This window comes from Myodes glareolus, chromosome 9 (assembly GCF_982192425.1).
Source record: "Myodes glareolus chromosome 9, mMyoGla1.1, whole genome shotgun sequence".
Taxonomy (NCBI): Eukaryota; Metazoa; Chordata; class Mammalia; order Rodentia; family Cricetidae; genus Myodes; species Myodes glareolus.
This window is the reverse complement of record NC_142034.1, coordinates 22,601,084-22,621,767: the sequence shown is the minus strand read 5'-3', so window position 1 is coordinate 22,621,767 and position 20,684 is coordinate 22,601,084. Positions and strand designations below refer to the sequence as shown.

The 20,684-nt window shown below is 45.7% G+C and overlaps 2 protein-coding genes across 2 annotated transcripts; both read right to left on the bottom strand.

Annotated features, from left to right (window-relative positions):
* Positions 1–7,840: 7,840 nt before the first annotated feature.
* Positions 7,841–11,932, bottom strand: LOC125410836 (keratin, type I cuticular Ha4). Its single transcript, XM_085695786.2, has 7 exons — positions 11,555–11,932; positions 11,369–11,451; positions 10,405–10,561; positions 9,391–9,552; positions 9,174–9,299; positions 8,776–8,996; positions 7,841–8,283 (listed from the first exon to the last, which is right to left on the bottom strand). The coding sequence occupies exons 1-7, from the start codon at positions 11,900–11,902 to the stop codon at positions 8,199–8,201; spliced, it is 1,182 nt and encodes a 393-aa protein (XP_085551912.1). The 5' UTR covers positions 11,903–11,932; the 3' UTR covers positions 7,841–8,198.
* Positions 11,933–16,035: 4,103 nt separating this feature from the next.
* LOC148120785 (keratin, type I cuticular Ha1) lies at positions 16,036–19,924 on the bottom strand. Its single transcript, XM_087909519.1, has 7 exons — positions 19,518–19,924; positions 19,157–19,239; positions 18,670–18,826; positions 17,775–17,936; positions 17,558–17,683; positions 17,160–17,380; positions 16,036–16,477 (listed from the first exon to the last, which is right to left on the bottom strand). The coding sequence occupies exons 1-7, from the start codon at positions 19,863–19,865 to the stop codon at positions 16,324–16,326; spliced, it is 1,251 nt and encodes a 416-aa protein (XP_087765645.1). The 5' UTR covers positions 19,866–19,924; the 3' UTR covers positions 16,036–16,323.
* Positions 19,925–20,684: the final 760 nt, after the last annotated feature.

Below are 20,684 nucleotides of genomic sequence, written 5' to 3'. Positions count from 1 at the left end.
CACTTCCATCAGTAGTCCCGGGGCTCTTTTGTAGTCTACCACCTTCCCTTCTGATTGGTTTAATAAAGAGTTGAATGGCCAACTACATAGGCAGGAAGAGGTTATACAGGACTTCTGGAGACAGGGAGGGCTCTGGGAAGAAGAAGAAAAGGAGAAGCCAGAAGACAGGGAGAGGAAACAAGAGGCGCAAGATGGAAGAGAGTTATAAATGTGTTAATTTAAGTTATAAGAGCTAATTAGGAGCAAGTCCTAAGCTATATGCCAAGTTTTCATAATTAATAAGAAGTCTCCACGTCATTATTTGGGAGTTGGCTGGCAGGACAGAGAAAGACTCCTTATATTATGACTCCTACAGCTCTAGCTACCACCCTTATTTAAATAACTCTCTAACAAATCCAGCCATTTGTGGAGATGGAGGAGGAGTGGATGGGGAGGGGGTTAATGGGAAATAGGAAGAAAAGGGAGGGAGGGAGGGAGAAAGGAAGGGAGGGAGAGGAGAAGGAAGGGAAAACTGTTTAGTTTGTAAGATAAATGGGGAAATGTTATTTAAATTTAAAAAGAAAAGAACTATCCAGACATACTTTTTAAGATCGCTGTACCACCATTGTTTCCTTTCAGGAGACTCAAAAGCTTTAGACCCAGGGTCTGGGGAGTTGACTCAGTGGTTATGAGCACTTGTTGGTCTTGAAGAGGACCTGAAATTTTTTCCCAGAATGCACATGACAACTCACAATCATCTGTAATTGCAGTTCCAAGGGATTCAGTGCCTTTTTCTGATCACCATGGATACCAGGTGCCTATTTATTGCATATATATACATGTAGGCTAAAAATTCAGACATGTTAAAATAAAATAATTAGTTTTTAAAAGAGAAAATCTTTATACCCATAGTAGGTGTTTTTGATGATTAATTTTAGGTGTTTATTCAACTTTGGTAAGGGATGCCAGATAGCTGATTAAGTCTACTTCTGAATGGATTTATGAAGTGTTTCTGGAAAGCATTATACTGAAGATCATTTTTATCAGTGTAGATGAGCATCATCTAAATCATTGAAGGCTCAAAGAATGAAAATAGGCATGCAAGGATGTTGGGTTAACTCTTCCTTCTTGACCTAGGATGCCAGTCCAATCCTGGTCTCAGACATTTATGCCTTCAAACCTTGACTAGGACCCATTCTGTTGACTCTCTTGGTTTTTCAGGTCTTTGGGCTAAGAATGGAGCTACACAGTGGCCTTTCGTGGGCTATCAACTTCAAGATCACACAATTTCTCAATCTCCTTAATGACATGAGTCAACACTGCATAACAATTTTATATACATCTATGTCTTAAATAGAACATAGATATATGCATAAGTAGATAGACAGAGATAGATAGGTGGATGATAGATCGATGACAGATAGATAGATAGATAGATAGATAGATAGATAGATAGATAGATAGATAGACAGACAGATAGATATCCTAGTGATTCAGCTCCTATAGAGATCCTATTGGTTGATTATCTAAGAATCCTGACTAATCCAGTGTTCAACCAGTATAGTTATAATTTCTCCCTATCTTTTCTTCCTTGTTCCTTATCTCCAATCAGTTTCCATAAGCTAGAGGATGCATCCAAACTTCACTCATCCTCTCCCCACCCCACCCATCTCGGCTCATGGTTTCTCTCAGCAGCTTCCTGGAAGGTCTTCCTTCTTCTATTCCACCCAGCTCCAAAGTTTTCAGGTCCTATTACAAGTCAGGCGTTCCACAGCCACTAGATATATCACCTGACAAGTTTCCATGAATGAAAATCTCATAGATAATCACTCAAAGCGTGTCTAGACACAGTCTACCAAACTATCAAGCAGTTTCATTCTACATTTCTTTTATGTTCTAAGTTAGAAAATGGACTATCAGATTATAAACACACCTCCCAATTCCTCATATCCTTACCCAACAAGTGTAATGCTTGAAAAAGCTTTCCCTCTACTTGAACCTGCACACTCTCTGTCCAAACACATGCCATCAAATTTGATTTCAGAATTATGCTAATGTCAGTTGATTGAAGTCAGAACTATTGGAGGTATATAAAGCTTTAATAACTTTATCATGAATCCTCATTAATGTTACTTTTTCCTATTCATCCCATTCACAGTAGCCATTGGTTTGCACTGTGATTAGAATTGGCAGATGATTCTACTGCATCTGAAGAGTTGCAGTCAACAAGACAGAGAGACAAATTTTATATGAAATAAACACATTTCGTATAAAGTGTCAATCAAGGGCTAGAGAGAAGCTTAGCTAGACTCACAAAGTGCTGATGGGACTGGCTTGTCCTCTGTCTTCTCTTACCATTCATTCTCTCATGCTTCTGAAATTTGGAATTCTTCATTCATATCTACCTTGAGGCTCCCCACTGTTTTTCAGTGATGACTATCTCTTTGTCTTATTCACTCTGAGCTGTAAACATTGCTATGACCAAAAGTGGGGCTTGTTTATTAGTGTTTCACCTTTCCCAACATAATGTTTGATGTACAATAGATAACTGATTGTATTTATGTCAGTCAGAAAGCATTAACTGAATATATAACAATTGTGATTGTGCCTTATAGATTTGACGGCTTTAAAATTTCAAAGACAAAGCAAATGGGTAGAGACATGAGAATCGTTGTTCATTGAGAAAGACTTGGTGGACTCTGGCCTTTCTTAGGATTATGAGCCATAGAATGCAAAGACTTCATGAGAGGTGCTGGGTATAATGATTCATGCCTATAGGCCGGTACTAGGGAGGCAAAAGCAGGCAGATTTCTTTGAATTTGAGGCCAGCATGCTCCACATATCAAGTGTCAGGCCAGCCAGAGCTACATAGTAAAACTCTGTCAAGAAAGAAAGGAAGGAAGGAAGGAAAGAAGGAAGGAAGGAAGGAAGGAAGGAAGGAAGGAAGGAAGGAAGGAAGGAAGGAAGGAAGAAGGGAGGGAGGAAGGAGAAAGGGAGGGAAGGAGAGAAGAAGGGAGAGAGAGAGGGAGGGAGGGAGGAAGAAATTTGTGAAATAAAATGATTTCAGTTTTAAAGTTGGGCACACAAACTAATAACCCAGTAATATCTGTTGCTTACACACCTCATTATTTGACCTACTTTTATGTATACAGTACACCTGTTCATCACTACTATATCCATGTACCAGTTGTTGGTATGACTCTGTATTTATGCTTCCAAAATAAGTGTGTTACCATTGGCTATTTTGTGTGACTAGTCTGTAAAGTCTATCACACTTTTATGTGTTTCTCAGGTAAATCCCTTTCAAGATTCAACTTTTAAAAAGAAATTATTGAGACTGGAGAGATGGTTCTGCAGTTAAGAGCACTTGCTGCTTTTGCAGAGAACCTGGATTCTGCTCCTAGCATCCATGTAGCAGCTCACAACTGTCTGTAACTTCAGTTACAGGGGATCTGGTACCCTCTTTCCGGCTTCTGTGGGCACCAGCAGACATATATGTAGTACACAGACACACATATAGACTGAATATTCATACATGTAAAATAAAAATAAATTTTCAGAGATTGTAGATCTGAGAAAGATTTAGAGAACAAAATTGTCTTAAACAGGGGGGAAGTATGGAATAAAAGATTGACTGTGTTTAAAAGGCAATTTCTTAGAACAATGTCAGATATAAATATAGTGGGTAATGTTATTTATTAATTTAATTACACACTAAAATAAATGAAATGATCCGAGCAATGGAATGAGCGATGATTTTTCTTCGCTGTTTTAATTTGAGAAAGTGATTTTTAATGCAATTCTCTAGCAAAATTTTACTTAAGTCTTTTAGATGCATATTCTTAGGAAATTAAAATCTTTTCATTTAACTTTGGGCAAATAAACAATTTTAAATCTAAAGAAAAAAAGGCAATTCCTTAGGCATAGCAAGTAGGTGAAGCAGGTGACAGAGGGGTGAGGGAAAGATGTTCTCCCCTCTCCCCCGTCCTACGAGCTCCAACTGGTAAGGTGTTGACCCTCCCATTTACTAGCTGCAACACTCAGAAAAGCAGGCCCTGAACTTCATCTGGGCAGCATAGCAGAGCTGAACCTGTTGACCTGCGAGCAAGGCAGCATTGAGCCATCCTGAGAACTTGAGTGTGAGTGATCTGGTCCTGCCCCTCATCTGCCTTATGGCTGCATGAATGAGAGAGAGACCTCCTTCCCACACACATACATACCTGAGGCAGGTGGGAGAGCTAGTTTTGAAGTAAAAAGAGCTGGAGAGTTCCCCATGCCCCTCACCAGCTGCAACACTTGGAAGAGCAGGCCCTTCACCTCACCTGGGCAGCACAACAGAGCTGACCCTGTTGGCAGAGGTAAAGGTGAGCCAGCCCCAAAGTTGTGAGCAGTGGGAGAGCAGAGATTCCCCCTTACCCCTTACTGCCTACAACAAAGGATGAAACTAACCTTTCTAGTTACCAATTACCTCACTCAGGAAAGTGGGTCCTGTACCTTGTCTGCGCAGCACAGTAGAGCTGACCTTATTGAGAGGGGTGCCAGTAAACTGGCCTCAAGAACATGAGTATGGGATTTCTGGCCTTACCTCTCATTTGCCACATGGTGGGGTGGGCAAAGGAGACATGCTCCCCCATCCCTCACCACCTGTGACAGGTAGGAGAGCTGGCCCCGAGGTCATAAAGTGGGAGAGCTGTCCCTTCCCCATCACTAACTACAGAACTCAGGAAAGTAGCCCCTGCACCTCACCTCAACACAGCAGAGTGGACCCTGATGGTGTAGGTATGAGACAGGTGACCCTGAGGGTACGAAAGCAGAAGAACTGGCCTGCCCCTTTCTCGTTGCTACAAGGGGTGAGCTAGCCAAGGTAATGCTGGAGAGCTCACACTGGTGGTGAGGACAGGGAGAGCTGGCAGGCTGACCAACCCTGCAACTACCCAGGCCCAGAACCAAGATTATGAGTTGACCCACCCCAACATCCACCCCATCTGTAATCTGCTGGAGCACATGAAAGGGCTAGTCCTGCAGACCCAAAGCTACAGGATCTCCACAACACAAAGCAACAGCAGGATATTCAAGAGGCATCCCATTGAGGGTCCAGCATCAATAACGTAGCAGATACCAGAGACCTAGAACCAGACCAATGACTCTGTAGTGAACATTTGTACATCAGGATTTATGAATTAAAGGGTTCATTGCATAACTCACAGTGTCTCACTACAGCTTCCAATATGAGATTGGGTTTTTTTTCCTTCTTTTTCTCTCTTCCTTCTTAAATTTTATTTTATTTTGGGGGGAGATTACAAGGCCAGAGGGTGGACAACAAGTGACAGAGAAATGAATGTGATTGAGATGCATGATGTAAAAGACACAAACGTTGGGGATTGCAGACCACCAGACCCTGAATTTCTTGTAAACAACTTGTTTTCCTCTGCTCTGAACATAAGACCCTGATGGCAGGGGAGTGATTTCTGGTGACTGCAGCTGAAGATCTCGAGAGATGGGATATGGCCAGAGCCCTATGTAAGCTACCCCTGAGCACAATAAAGTGGGCATTCTTGGCATTCTTGTCTAAGGGAAGTCCCCATAGCCCCGTCTGTCTGTCTGTCTCTGTCTGTGTGTATGTTTGTAAATTTTCAGCCTAGTTTGCATAGCACGTAGTGTGTAGAGTGCAGAACAAAACCCATGTTGTTTTACAAGTGGAGGTTCCAGCGAGATCACCCTCAGGAGCAGTGAGGGTGAATTAAAGATGGGTATTTGTGTTATGTGTGTTTGAGTAAGTCTTTTAAGAGACAAAGTATAGACAGTCAGATTATAAGCCACAAAAAGATGGAATGTGCACAGAGAATTTGGATTATGTATATTGTGTTTTCTTTTGGTTTTTGTTGTTTTTTTTATTGACTGGAGAAAGACATTTGATTCTGGGAACTGCTAAAAAAGGCATCTTGACTTTAAAATATGGGTCTAAGGATATTTTGCTTTGAAAAGAGGTTCTGCTTTTGTTTCCATAGAAAATGAGAGCCTGTGGAATCATTCAAGGCTAATGTGGTTTGATGGACCAAGAGCCCCAGAAATGTCACTGTAATATCCCCAAAAATTACTTCACCCAATAATTAGCAGGAAGTAGCCTGGAGAGAGAACTAGGCTCAAATTCCCTACTGGAGGTTGTAGGGCCGAGGGGGATGCCGTAGGCAGTGGCAGTACCAGGACCATTGGCAACTGTGACACTGGAGCTGAGGCAAGCCAGATACCCAGACCACTGGGCTGCCCATCTGTGTGCAGCATATGGAGAGGTGGTGGCTGGAGCAGAGTTTTGTAAGAGTGGCAGCCAACTGCTGAGTGCTGATGTAGAGGTCCAGGAGGCAGTGATGGGGAGGCTGCAGCACTCCTGGGCTCTGTGTGCCCAAGAGTGTGACCTGAAGGACCCACACAGCAGCCACAGAAGGTCTCCAAGTCCACCTGCTGCCCCAGCTCCCAGTGGCAGCAAAAGGCATGCATGTTGCTTGGGCCCAGTTGGTGCCCAGCCTGGTGGAGACTTTGGGACAGTGACTATGGTCACTAGGGCATTTTTCAACTTATTGCTATTATGTTTGTGCCAAGCCCATGCCAGTCCAAACCCTTGCTCTGTTTATATAGAAAAGAGGGACACAAAGAATCAATAAAAAGAAAGTTAAAAAAGAAAAAAAAGAAAGCCAAGTGGATAACAAGACAAAGCAGCTCACTAAGTCTCAGCCCAGCTAGGCACAATGAAGTGGACCAACATGAACCGAAACTGTCTTACGAGCAACCGAAAGCATGGTACTTGAACTGAGGCTTGGTATAATAATGAGAAGAACAGCAGCTTCAAGGGAAAGGAAGTTAAACCAATTACCCTTCAGAGTGAACTTTAGCAGAAGAGAGAGACTTTGGCCTAACGTCCGGAGAAAGGCTTCAAGAAATTCATCAAGAGAGATTGTTTAAAGTAAAAGAGAAAGAGAGAGAGCTCCACTGTGGACACCATGATTGGGGGAGGGAATCTGAAGGAAAAGGGGCCCCCCAAAGAAAACCCCTAAACAAAAACCCCTGAATAAATTTTTAAGAGATCATGGATAGTTCAATGCTAAGTGCCATAATCTATACGGCACTTGGCATATATGAAGCCAGATTCTGAAAGGGACAATAAGATTATCTCGTAGCTGCTGGGGGGTGGGGGTGGCTATAGAACCGCAGCTCTGATGGTTTCTTTCCTTTCTGTTCTAGAGAGCAAGCTTTGGGGAGATCTGACCGGGTTTATGGATTTGAAGGCAGCTGGAGAGTTTGTGTTCTAACAAGACTGAGATTTGGAAATCATCAGCCAATTCAGGAGTCATATAGGGGTGCTAAATGTCCAGGAGCAGGGATATAAGTGGAGAAAAGCTAGAAGCCAGGGCACACGTGAGCAGAGCTGTGCTGGAAGGTGTGATGGATTGTGGAAATCAATGAAGGTGAGGCAGGGGCTCCAGAGAGATAAGATGAGGTACCTCCAGTGGTAAGGTGGTTTAGGAAAAAGAAAAAATCCTAATGAGGGAGACAAATTGAGAAATTTGCAGGTTAGGGTATTTTCAGAATAACCAAGGGACCCCTAACTGCAGCAAAATTATCTTGGTGTTCATGGCCAAGCTTTCTGTATGGCAAGCGCTTAATGAGAGTCACCCACCCAGAGGACACCTCTCCCTTGCCCCTCGAGGTTTCCCTTTGAGCATAACACCTAGGTCAATCATTTGATCCATTTACTCGCCCTGCTGGTTAGAGGTATTTTTACGGGACAGTCATGAATAGTTTACAAAGTATGAATATGGATGAGAAACATCTTTACTATGCCAGAGAAATAAAGTTTATTGGGAAGTAAATGAAGCTGCCTCCTTGCATTCCAGAGACTACCAGAGAAGAAAGGAAGGCAGGATATGGAGGCATGTACAGGAAACGCCCTCTATGGTAAGCCCCAGAGCTCAGCTTGCAGAAGTCTGACATCTTCAGCAGCAAACAGGCTCAACCTTCAACTGAAGGAGCTTGTCCGGAAGTTGATGACGGCTGTCTTTGCTTGTTGGTTCTGCAAAGCCTGGCAGATTCTGGCAAACACCATTGTCATAATGATATTTCTTAATGGTGATGGAAGTCCTGCCTAAGTAGGCACCTGGAGACTGTTCCTGCATTTTAACTAAATGGCTTCATTGGTATTTTCGAAGGGGATCTAAGTTGTTCAGTTAACAGCAACGCTTTTGACAGCCGCCACAAGGTCCGCAGGAGCTACCAGTAGCGTTGGTGGTGGCGCATGGGTTGCAGGGGAGGCTGAGAAGACACAGAAGCAAACATAAGATTGGACAGGGTAAGTCAGAGAACCCTAAATCACTCACAGTATCTTTTACTTATAGAAACAACCTAAGAATTGTCAGTGGTTGGAATTAGAATTGTGGCTGTTATCAAGCCCCTTTCTCTTACCCACAATACCTTGGGCAGAACTGGAAACTTGTGCTTTTAAAAAGTATTATCTCACGCTCTTCCCTCTCATGGAACTTAATGAGATTGGCCTTACCCAACATGTAAGGCTGTGACTGGCAATTTCTGGACCCACCTCTCTCCTCTCCATTGATAACTTTCAAAGGGAGAAGCTATGCCCTTCACCTTTGCTCACTCTCATTTACTTGACTAATGCCAATCAGTGCGACCACTGTGGGCATTCGATGCACTATGTGAGCAGTCTGAAACACGGCCACCATGTGTGTTTCTCCTGTCTAACATGTCCACCACACATGCAATCCCAGAAATCCATTCTGCACTCACTTGCAATCCTCGCTCTCCAGCAGGCTCCTGTATGTGTTGATCTCACACTCCAGTCGGGACCGGATGTCCAGCAGCACCTGGTACTCCTGGTTCTGACGCTCCAGGTCAGCCCGGATCTCACCAAGCTGGGACTCCACATTGGTGATCAGGCACTGCACCTGGGACAGCTGGGAGCTGTAGCGAGCCTCGCTCTCTGTCAGTGTGTTTTCCAGAGAGTTTCTCTGTGGGGGGAGAAGACAAAGGCTGTCACACAGCTGTCCCCTCTAAAGGTCCCTGCATGGCCTTGCAAAGGAGTCACAGTCTTCAAGAACTAGGAAGAGGGAGTGGCCCCAGGGGCATCCCAGTGACTCTGCCTCCCGACTCCACACTGCTCAGCAGCAGGTCTGGACACTACACACCAGGTTGTGCTGGGCCTGCAGCTCGATCTCCAGGGCGTTAACTGTGCGTCTCAGCTCGATGATCTCTGCCTGGCAGGACTGCAGCTGCTCTGAGCTGGACACCACCTGCTTGTTCAGCTCCTCGCTCTGCAAGAAGCAAGGGAAGAGACAGGCTCAGACCCTGCCTTAGAGTCCTGGGGGACTCAGTTCCTGGGTGGCCATGAGCTCAGATGCCCACCTGTGTGGTGAACCATTCCTCCACTTCTCTGCGGTTGGTTTCCACCAGGGCCTCGTACTGACACCTGGTCTCATTGAGCACGCGGTTCAGGTCCACAGTGGGAGCAGCGTCCACCTCCACGTTGAGGCGGTCTCCAAGCTGGCAGCGCAGGGTGTTGACTTCCTGATGGGGGAAAGGAGAAAGAATGACGCTATGAAAGCAGATCTGTGCTCCTCCTGCTAGAGAGAAACGAGTACAATGCCTCCTACAAAGGGATGAGGGCTGAAACAACATCCTGATCACTCCAAAGATGCAGACATCTCTGCCAAGCTCCAGCAGGACCCACGTGATTGTCTTTCTCACACAAAAGCAGAAGCACCTTCTAAGCATCCTTCTGAGACTGAGTCCTTGGTGCTCACAAACCCTCCTGTCTCCACCACATCCTTTTAGGTACTGCATGCTTAGCCATACTTAAATATGCCTTGCCTAAGCGCCTCTTTGCTCAACCTATACCCTCAAATGGCAGCACTTTAGCATCCTCCCCTTGCCCCTGGAAGTGCTCCCCTACTCCTCCCTATAAGACTGGCTTCCTCCTACTATGCACACACCGCACAGCACTGATTTCACTCAGCCTTGCATTCTATTGCTAGGGCTCCGTGGTTGTCCCTTCATACTGGAGTGCAAGTTCTTAAAGAGAGGAGCCATGGGTTATTTCATTTTTTTTTACCCTCCATTTCCTCCATCAGTTCTTGGACCCTAACAGTAGTAACCATCAGAGGTCAGAGTTCAGCGGATGGACATCCATACTCACTGCCCACACTCACCTATGTGCATGAGCATCCACAGCTCACTGTACTCCTTGATAAGGGTACAGCGCCATCCTCCTAGGGTCTTAGCTTAAAGTCCTTTGGAGAATGGTCCCACGTCAGGGAGCCTGACAGCTGGTACCTCCTGATTCCAGGGACCCTCTCTTAATGCTAACAGCTTCAGTCTATCTAAGGCTCTGAAACCTGCTTTGACAACACTTCTCCATACCTCCTCGTGGTTCTTCTTGAGACACAGCAGCTCCTCCCTCAGGGACTCCACCTGAGCCTCCAGGTCAGACTTGCAGAGGGTCAGCTCGTCCAGGATCCTGCGCAGGCTGTTGATGTCTGACTCCACCAGCTGCCTCAGGGACAGCTCAGTCTGGTACCTGCACACACACACATAGAGGGAGGATCAGCTTAGGATGCTGGACCACGAAACCCATGAGCGTATACAGTTGTCTGCCTTTCTCCCTCCGTTTCCATCCTGCTATGGGTGGATCAGCTGGGGGAGGTCTGGACTCACTTTGCACCACAAGAGGCCCAAAGACACCTGTAAGGTGGGGCGTCCTCACTCTGTTCTTGGTGTTATTGGTTAATAAAACACCAAATGGATCCACTCCCATCTCTCGATTTAGGAGTTTTATAAAAAGAACTTTCTAGAAACATTGATATGGGTTGAATATCACTGACTAGAAAAATCCAAAACCAGAATGATCTGAAAGTCTTTGAGGGACACAACACCACAGTGCAAACTGCCCCACCTGACTCCATTGGCAGAGAAGACAAAATTCAGGTGCCCTAAAAATAGTGTATAAAATGACAGTCTGTGTTTATGGTATATAAACACCTTAACAAATGAGTTTGTACTCAGGTCCCACCCTAAGACAGCTCTTTATGAGTGTTCAAATATCCCACAACTCAAAAGAAAAGCCAAAACCCAAAAACCACTTCGGGTTTCAAGCACTTCTGATAAAGGACAGTCAACTCGTATCAACTGCAGGGCTCAAGTCTGAATATCTGTCTGTAGCTTATTTTTATAGCCAGACTGAGAAGGAGACAGGAGAGGGGGAGAAGTATCTTTCTCATCCCTTCCACCTGCCCTGCCAGGCAACATTAAACCCACAGCACCATGAACAAGCCATGAAAGAGCCATCAGGGTTTGGAAGTCACCCAACTCAAAAGGTTCAACATACTTGGTCCTGAAGTCATCAGAGGCCAGCTTGGCATTGTCGATCTTCACAGCCAGCCTGGCGTTCTCAGACTTAGCACACAGAATCTGAAACAATGGTTCTAGTGTAAGATCCACTTGAATGTAAGCGTGCCTTCCCAGTCAAAGAAAGGCAACTGATGATGGGCTCTTAGATAGGCCACCCTCTCACCTTCTGCTGCAGCTCCTCAATGGTCTTGAAGTAGGCCTGGTAGGCGGGGCACACCAGAGGGTCCTGCTGCTGGTTCCTCTCCTGGATCCGACATTCCAGCTCTGCGTTCTCCCTCTCCAGCTGCCGCACCTTCTCCATATAGCTGGCCAGGCGGTCATTCAGGAACTGCATGGTCTCCTTCTCGTTGCCATTGAAGGAGCCCTCACAGAACCAATTGCAGTTGCCGATATTGGCAGGGATGTTGCAGGCCCCGGGCAGGGTGCAGCTGTGGCAGCTGTTGGGTATACAGGGCCGGGAGGCGCAGCTGGTGCGGCAGCTCAGGGCAGGCAGGCAGGATTCACAGGACATGGTGCTGGGAGAGGAGGTGGCAGGAGAGCAGTGAGCTGCTGGAGGTAGATGTGGATGAGGTTTGAGTCTCTCCCTCTTTCATGGTCCTTTTATACCCTTAATAGTGGGCGGGGGCTTGGAAAATAGCACAACTTCCTTTCCTAATGCTTGAGCTAATTTTTCTTCAAAATAAGCTACTTAGATTGCTTTCAAAGAGTCCCCCCTCATCTATAAAATTATTCCATTCAGCTTGTGTCACAGTGGCCTCTTGCTGGGTGCAAGTGGTTGATGAAATCAGAGTTTCGTCAGATGGCTTCAAAGGAGGCAGATTCATCACCGTCCTGAAAGGCTCACCCCATTACTCAGAGGGAAGGATAGCATGGGACATGAGGTGGGGTTGCTTGGCAGGCAGAGATTCCTTTCCCGGGAGGTTCTGCTGATATAGCCATGGAAAAAGCTCTGTGAGTAAAAAGCCTTCCCATAGGCCTCTCCTCTCAAATCTACACACATTTCAGAATTTAGGGAAACAATCCTTATAGAAGAAGCTCAGCCTGGATATTGGCTGCACCTTGGGAAATGTCTAGATAGACAGACTAGAAATGTCTAGATAGACAGCTGTGTAATAGTGTTTGGAAAATGAGAATGCAAGATGAAAGATGGATGGATGGACGGACTGACTGACGGACGGACAGACGGACGGATGGATGGGACAGACAGTCATATGGATGGGGATTGTACTAAAAGGAGATTTGGTCAGCTATCGGCCACAGTCTGTATAGAATGTAGAGCTGTACTCTTGGTGGACAGTGGGACCTTTAAGAGGTGGAGCCATTGGGTGGGTTCTCTGACACTGATGGGAAGACACACACACACACACACACACACACACACAGCGCTATTCTTTTCTCCCCTTAAGAAGTCAAGACATGTGTTAGGTCAATAATAATCAAAATTAATCGTCTTTAAAGAAAATTTCCATTTGACAATGTTTGCATTAACACAACATTCTGTGTTTTTCTCAACAAGTGTGTCAAGTAGGTGAAGATGAGCTGGTTGTCTCTTCATTACCTCTGGGGAAACTGAAGCTCAGGAAAGTCACAAGTCCTGTCCAAGAATGTCAAGCTGATAGCTCTGACCAGCATCCAGGTCCTGCTGAGCAGGCTTCATCGGAGCCATTGGAAATGCTTCACCTGTCTGGATTCTACAAGTCCCATGGGACCAAACTGACCTTTGGCTCTTGAGTCGAATAAATCAATCTGTTTAAGAGGAGACAGCACTCTCAAAAGTTATTAATTGTGCTCCCCAGGTTTTTCAATGCACCCCCAACACTGAGAACTGTTGTTTTGTCATAGGTCTGTTGGTAACAGTGGCACACCAGGGAACATTAAAAGCCATTTCAAAGGTTTTGGGGAACTGTAGAGCACATTTCTTTAAACATTAAGATGTGTTTGAAGAACATACTATGATTTGTGGATCTTATAAGTTCTGTTCATAACCACAGTGCCCCTCTAGTGCAGAGGCTATATCTACTTAAACCTTACGCAGAGTTTTCGGGGGTGGGGGCTGCCTTTCTTCAATACTCGTCTGTTGTGAACAACAGACCTTTCTGCTTGAGGATTGGCTTGACTCTTGTGAAGCTATTCAAAGAGGAGTTGGGAGTAAGGTAGACAAGTTAGATAATTAAAAGCAAACAAACTGTGTAATTATATCAATTATGATCCATTATTCTCTTTAGAGGGGCTTGACAAAAAAAAATGAGTCTGGAATGTACCCGTGTACGGAGCTTGTGCATGCTTTGAAGAATGTCAATAACCTAGATGTAGACATTCCATTCTTCATACTTTGTGGTAGAGTCTTGGCTATAACAATAGGTGGGACCTGATTCTAATAACCAAATGTGATTTTTTAAGCCAGTGTCCAAACCTCAGTGTCCTCATCTGTAAAGTGGGTTTGATTCTAGCACTGTTATAAACATTCATTTGTGATAACATCCTAAGTCGTGGAGGGCCCTCAATAGGTAAGAGCTATATTGGTTTCTTGTTTCTACTGCCATGAGTTCCCACAAAGTAAAGGCCTTAAAATGACTCAAATGCACTCCTTAGAATCCCATAAGTTAGAAGTCCAAAACTGATCTCAAACCCAAGTTTTATGTTGCACTAAGATCAAGAGATCGAGAAGCATTTCTCCACACCAACCATGGAAAACCTGAAAGGGGACTGACGAGAAGACTCAGTGGGGAAGGCACTTGCTGCCAAGCCTGACAACATGAGCTCAGTCCCAAGGACTCACATGGCGGAAGGGGAGAATCAACTCCTGCAGATCATCCTCTAAGTTCCGCGTATGAGCTTGGCACAAGACCACTCTCTTATATACATATACATGCACAAAATATGTTAAAAAATAATTATTTTTTTAAGATTTCTTAAAGGATCAAAGTCTCAAACATCAGAGCTAAAACTATAAAGGAACATCTTTGTGAATCTGGATTTGACACCAGGATCTCAGACAACCAAAAGAAAAATTCAACAAACTTCCTCCAAAATAAAACTTCTGTGCATCAGATACTCAACCAAGGACTGGAGAGATGCCTCAGCAGTCAAGAGCACCTGGATTCAGCCCCCAGTATCTGTATGGCGGCTCAGAACCCTCTGTAATTCTGGTTCCAGGGAATCTAATACCTTCTTCCAGCCTCCATGGGCGTGGCACACACATGATGCACTTATATACATAAAATAAATTAAATTTAAAAGGAAAAAGTAAAGTACTCTATCAAGAAAAGAAACATGGTCCGGAAATACAACCTGGTGACCCACTACTTGCTTAACATATGTGAGGCCCGAAAGTCAGGATCCAAGGCCCAGAAAGGGGGTGGATAAACCAAGGAGTTCACAAACTGGGAGGAAATATCTACAGATCATATATCTGGTGGGAAATAAGGTCTAGAATTTATTATGAACTCCTATAACAAAAAAAGAGACTAACCATCTTAAAAATGAATAAAAACTTCAACTGACAAGTCTCCGAAGAAGATGTGCAAATGGCCATTTAAAAAGATGCTCGAGGGCTTTGGTCATCAGGGTCATGCAAATGGACAGCACTATAAGGTACCACTTCACACCCGTTCTGATGACTATCGCTTCAAACAAACAGAAAAAAGAAGCGTTGGCAAGCATATGAAAAAACTGGAACCCTGTGCTCTTCCGGTGAAGGAGAGCATTTTAAAAGGTGCGGACACTGGCGAAGACACAGTGTCTTGATTCTGTCAGTTCACAAGACCATGGTTCATAAAAGCAGGTTGATAGCATCCTAAGGGTCCTCTGGGGTTTTATGAAGTCAACACTTATCATTTCTATGGATTTTCCTTCCAGTTAAAAGAAGCTGCCATTTCTTGAGACATCCCACTGTCCTCAGTCTCCAGAGCTTGTCTCTTTCAATGGTCAGATACTTGCTCAGGAATCAAGGTTCTGTGTCTTAGGGTGATAACACTCCTTGTGGGTCTAACTTTATGTTCTTAACAAATTGTGAGTAGCTTGCGGTTGGGAGCTGCCTGTTAGTGTCTCTCCCTGCTGCACCACCCAGCATCTATAGAGTAGGAGTTCACCGGGAATGGTTAGAATGACATGAGAGAGGACAAATATCCCATGAAGAACTGATGGATCCTCCCGGTCAGTGGCTGGAAGCCCTGGCCAATAATGAAAACACACATAAAAGAAAGGAAGACGGTCTGAGTATGGCAGGAAAAACCGGGGGAATGGGAGGCTCCTTCACAGGGTACCCCTGAGGTTTCCTGAACTACAATAATCCAAAATCATAGAACACTAGATCCAAGGATCTTGCTGGAAAAAAAAAAGAGTTTTCCAGAGCCTCTTTGCCATCCCTAGTTCATGCCTTCAAGTTCAGGCTTGGATATCAACAGCTCTGGGAGAATCTATGTCCTGAGAGAAATATAGAAATAATGAAATGGAGATAACAGCCTGCATTGCAGCAGCCTCACACTCCCTCCTGGTGGCTGCTCTACTTCACCCATGGGTGCAGGTGTCAGGCCAGCCATCAGGACACAAGCCCATTATAAAGCTTGACTTTCAAGTGGCATTTTATAGAGTCCTAAGATGGGGAGCAGATGGCGACAAATGAATACCAATAAGAAAGGCATCTGCTTTTGGCAGGAAAATGTTTATTGTAAGATTACAAGGGAGGGCCGCTGGCACTTCAGAGTCCTCCAGATGAGCCAAGGGAGAGTCAGGTCCTTCTGAAGGAAAAAGCAGGCAGGCAGTGGTCTAGAGAGGATACAGCAGCTGAAGGCGCAGTTTCTGAGGCTGTCATTCCAGGGTTGCACTGGCTATTCTGTGTTTTTACGCCTGTTTTGCAGAATGAACCAGAACCAGGTCAGAGCTCTGGAGCGCTAAGCCCTGTATCCTTGCACCTTTGGCATCTCTCAGGTTCTAGCGTACAAAGGAGTTGCATGGCCCACAGCGGGGACGTGGGACACACGGTGTGCAAGGGGCAGGGGGTGGGCACGGAGTGCAGGGATTGGAGACACAGGGCCCGATGGGCTTTCCGCATGCATTGGTTGTGGCACAGGGATTGCAGGGCAGCCTAGAAACAAAGAACACAAGAGAAAGGTGAGGTGAGCCAGATGCATAACCACATACCAGAGAGTCCCAAAGAGTAACCACATACAACCCTATCTATATATGACCACATATCAGAGAGTTTGCAAGAGAAGAAGTCCTGTCAGGATTTATCCTAGCCTAGAACAGAGAAGACCCAGCTCCCCTCCACTGCAAAACCTTTAATTCACTAAAATTCCCCCTCCTATGCAAAACCACAAGCACTGCAGAGACACCCCAAATCTGCACACTACTAGCTTTTGACCTTGAGTGGGTTACAGCCTTCTCCAAGCCCTGGCGTCCTTACATAGAGACCTGGAAGAATACTGAACGCGCCTACCCGAGGGTTATTACACAAGCAGATAAGATAGTTTCTATCTTAAGCTGTCCATACAATGGAGTATTGTAAAAAGACAGCTCACATGATTCTCATGTTATCACAGTAGAGTACAAAGATAACTGTGCCAGTTCAGTTTGTACACCGGCAACTGTGCTAACAAGACACTTGGAGTTTTCGCTGAGGGCTGTAGTGTTTTGGAAGTTCTGTTTGAGCATGTCAAGTGGGAAGGCATGATTTTCTTTCCCAAGGTAGACAATCTGTAACAGTTCCAACGGAGCCCTATACTCCCCTGTGAGCACTCATCAAACCCATTCATCTGTGTACTCACTTGCAGTCTTCGCTCTCCAGCAGGCCTCTGTACGTGTTGATCTCACACTCCAGCCTGGCCCGGATGTCCAGCAGCACCTGGTACTCCTGGTTCTGACGCTCCAGATCAGCCCGGATCTCACCAAGCTGGGACTCCACGTTGGTGATCAGGCACTGCACCTGGGACAGCTGGGAGCTGTAGCGAGCCTCGCTCTCTGTCAGTGTGTTTTCCAGAGAGTTTCTCTGTGGGGGGAGAAGACAGAGACTGTCACACAGCTGTCCCCTCTAAAGATCCCTGCATGGCCTTGCAATGGAGTCACAGCCTTCAAGAACTAGGAAGAGGGAGTGGCCCCAGGGGCATCCCAGTGACTCTGCCTCCCGACTCCACACTGCTCAGCAGCAGGTCTGAACACTACACACCAGGTTGTGTTGGGCCTGCAGCTCGATCTCCAGGGCGTTAACTGTGCGTCTCAGCTCGATGATCTCTGCCTGGCAGGACTGCAGCTGCTCTGAGCTGGACACCACCTGCTTGTTCAGCTCCTCGGTCTGCAAGAGGCAAAGGCAGAGACAGGCTCAGACCCTGCCTTAGAGTCCTGGGGGACTCAGTTCCTGGGTGGCCATGAGCTCAGATGCCCACCTGTGTGGTGAACCATTCCTCCACTTCTCTGCGGTTGGTTTCCACCAGGGCCTCGTACTGACACCTGGTCTCATTGAGCACGCGGTTCAGGTCCACAGTGGGAGCAGCGTCCACCTCCACGTTGAGGCGGTCTCCAAGCTGGCAGCGCAGGGTGTTGACTTCCTACAGATGAATAAATTCACAGTTATTATTCTCAGTGAGTCTCAGAGATAACCCTGCCTGTTGAAGCACTAAGTATATTTCCTTCTTAAAAAAAAAAAAACTTGGAGTGGAGCAGTTTATTATATCAGTGCAATGCAAATAATCTCCATAGGCCCAACTCCCTCCTCACCATTACCCTGACATGACACTTGTCTTCAAAAAGAAATCCCAAGGGTTTGCTGATCTGCTGTTGAAGAACAGGCCAACAAACAAGTTTCCCAGATTGGAAACTGTGAGACCCTCAAATGCAAAAAGATGGCCAGACAGATCAGGTTTTACATTAAATAATTCTTGCTACCAAAAACGAAAGAAAATCCTGTCATGCCACCTCCCAGGAGAAGCCACTCATTGCTCCACAAGACTTTGGAAGAGTGGAGGCAACATTTGTCCACCTTGTCTTATTGATCTTAGCAAGAGAATAATCAAATCACCAACATAGCAAGTCTGGAACTCTATAGCTCGGTGGCAAATTGCCAGCAAATGGAGATGTCTGGGAAATCATACATGGGTTTTTGACATGAGGTATATTCTGTCTGAGAATATGGATAAGTTCAACTATAGTTTTTTCTCATTGGGTCTTAATGGTTTTGAAAGGAATTCATAAAAACATTCTGAGATTTGTATTTATACCCTTTGTGCTGTTTCTCCCGACCCCAAAACCTGAGGCTGAGTTAGGTTCTTCATCTGGTCTCACCTCCTCATGGTTCCTCTTGAGACACAGCAGCTCCTCCTTCAGGGACTCCACCTGAGCCTCCAGATCAGACTTGCACAGGGTCAGCTCGTCCAGGATCCTGCGCAGGCCGTTGATGTCTGACTCCACCAGCTGCCTCAGGGACAGCTCCGTCTCATACCTGAAAAAGGACAGGGTCAGAGCAGCAACTGGTAAAACTCAAGATTCAGAACAATAATCCTTGTTAGACACCAATTGTGTTGCCTGCCTACTTCCCGCAATGCGTAGACCCAGGGGACAGAGACTTCTGGATACTCCATCCAAACCCAACATCTTCCTTTTCCCATTTTTTGTGATTCCTTTTTGCTTGGTTCTGCCCCCAAAACGTCTTTTGCAGAAACATTCACAACTAACAGATTGTCTGCTGTTCAGAAAAACTACGGAAATCCCTTCCATTAACTGGAGGTTAAGTCAAAGCAAAGGATACTAGCATGAATGCCAAACAACTCACTTAGTCCTGAAGTCATCGGCAGCCAGCTTGGCGTTATCTATCTGCACCACCAACCTGGCGTTCTCAGATTTGCTGCACAGGATCTAAGGAAGGAGAGACCACATGACTTAGTGAGCATGGACAATAAATATAAAACCTTCAGCTTATTTTAAAATGACTAGCAGGGAAAATGGGAAAGCAAGGATCATTGTGGCAGCTGTCATCTGCTGGATCGACCTTATGAACATCAGCAGTTATCTACTGCATTTCTTTATGGACCCTGACAGATCATTATTGGTCGGAAATGAAAAACACTTCTCTACCTCAGGCTGAGAACCACAGTAAGGTACCATCACTTAGACACGACAGCATGGCCCCTCACCTTCTGCTGCAGCTCCTCGATGGTCCTGAAGTAGGCCTGGTAGGCGGGGCACACCAGAGGGTCCTGCTGCTGGTTCCTCTCCTGGATCCGACTTTCCAGTTCTGCGTTCTCTCTCTCCAGCTGCCGCACCTTCTCCAGGTAGCTGGCCAGGCGGTCATTCAGGAACTGCATGGTCTCCTTCTCGTTGCCATTGAAGGAGCCCTCACAGAACCAATTGCAGTTGCCGATATTGGCAGGGATGTTGCAGGCCCCGGGCAGGGTGCAGCTGTGGCAGCTGTTGGGTATACAGGGCCGGGAGGAGCAGCTGGTGCGGCAGCTCATGGTGGGCAGGCAGCAGTTGTATGGCATGGTGCTGGAGGGAGTGAGGTGCCTGGCTGAAGACACAGTGTGAATTCTCCAAGCCTCGGAGCTCTGGGTGTCCTTCCTCTGATGAGAATTTATAACCCTTCTCCAGAGGGTGTGGACACAGTATGTAAAATCTTTTTTCTTTGTACTTCTTCGCCGGTTTTCAGACGCCCTCTCCATCAGTCTGTCATTTGCCTCCCTCAGAGGAGTCCCTGATCCCATAAAAATTCTTTACTTGAGCTTCCTGCTAAGTCAGGACTCTTCTTCAGCCATTACACCCATGAAATCAGAGTTCTGCGGTAGAGCTTCAAAGAAGCCACATGGTCCAGCCCTGGTCACTTGGGTGTTGGTCCATCCAGTGGCATTCTTTTGTGTTACAAGGTCCTGAAGGCCCATAGTCAACCTCATGTCCTAGCTAACCTGCCATTTCCAGAGAGAGAAACAGACAGACAGATTGCTTGAAGGAAGCTATTACATTCAGTTACAACCATCAACTCTTCTTCCTTGTGATGAGAGACAATTCTCTGCATGGTGCTGTATTCCAGGCCATGGATGGGTGACAGTGGTGGTTATTTGTGGTGACCTGAACCTTAGCTCTGAAGGTTGGAGAGATGTTTGTGGTTTACAGAACCACTTAAGAGAATAGTACAGACTTTAATAATCACCTTGACAACAGAGATGTTTCTGGAAGAAGAGACAGTTTTGAAAGAGGTCCGAAAAAATATTAGCTGATGGGTCAGTAAATTTATTTAAACGGTCTAGGAAAAGAAAAAGGATGTGTTCATCAAATATGAGACATAAGTCAAAACAGAAGGGATGGCT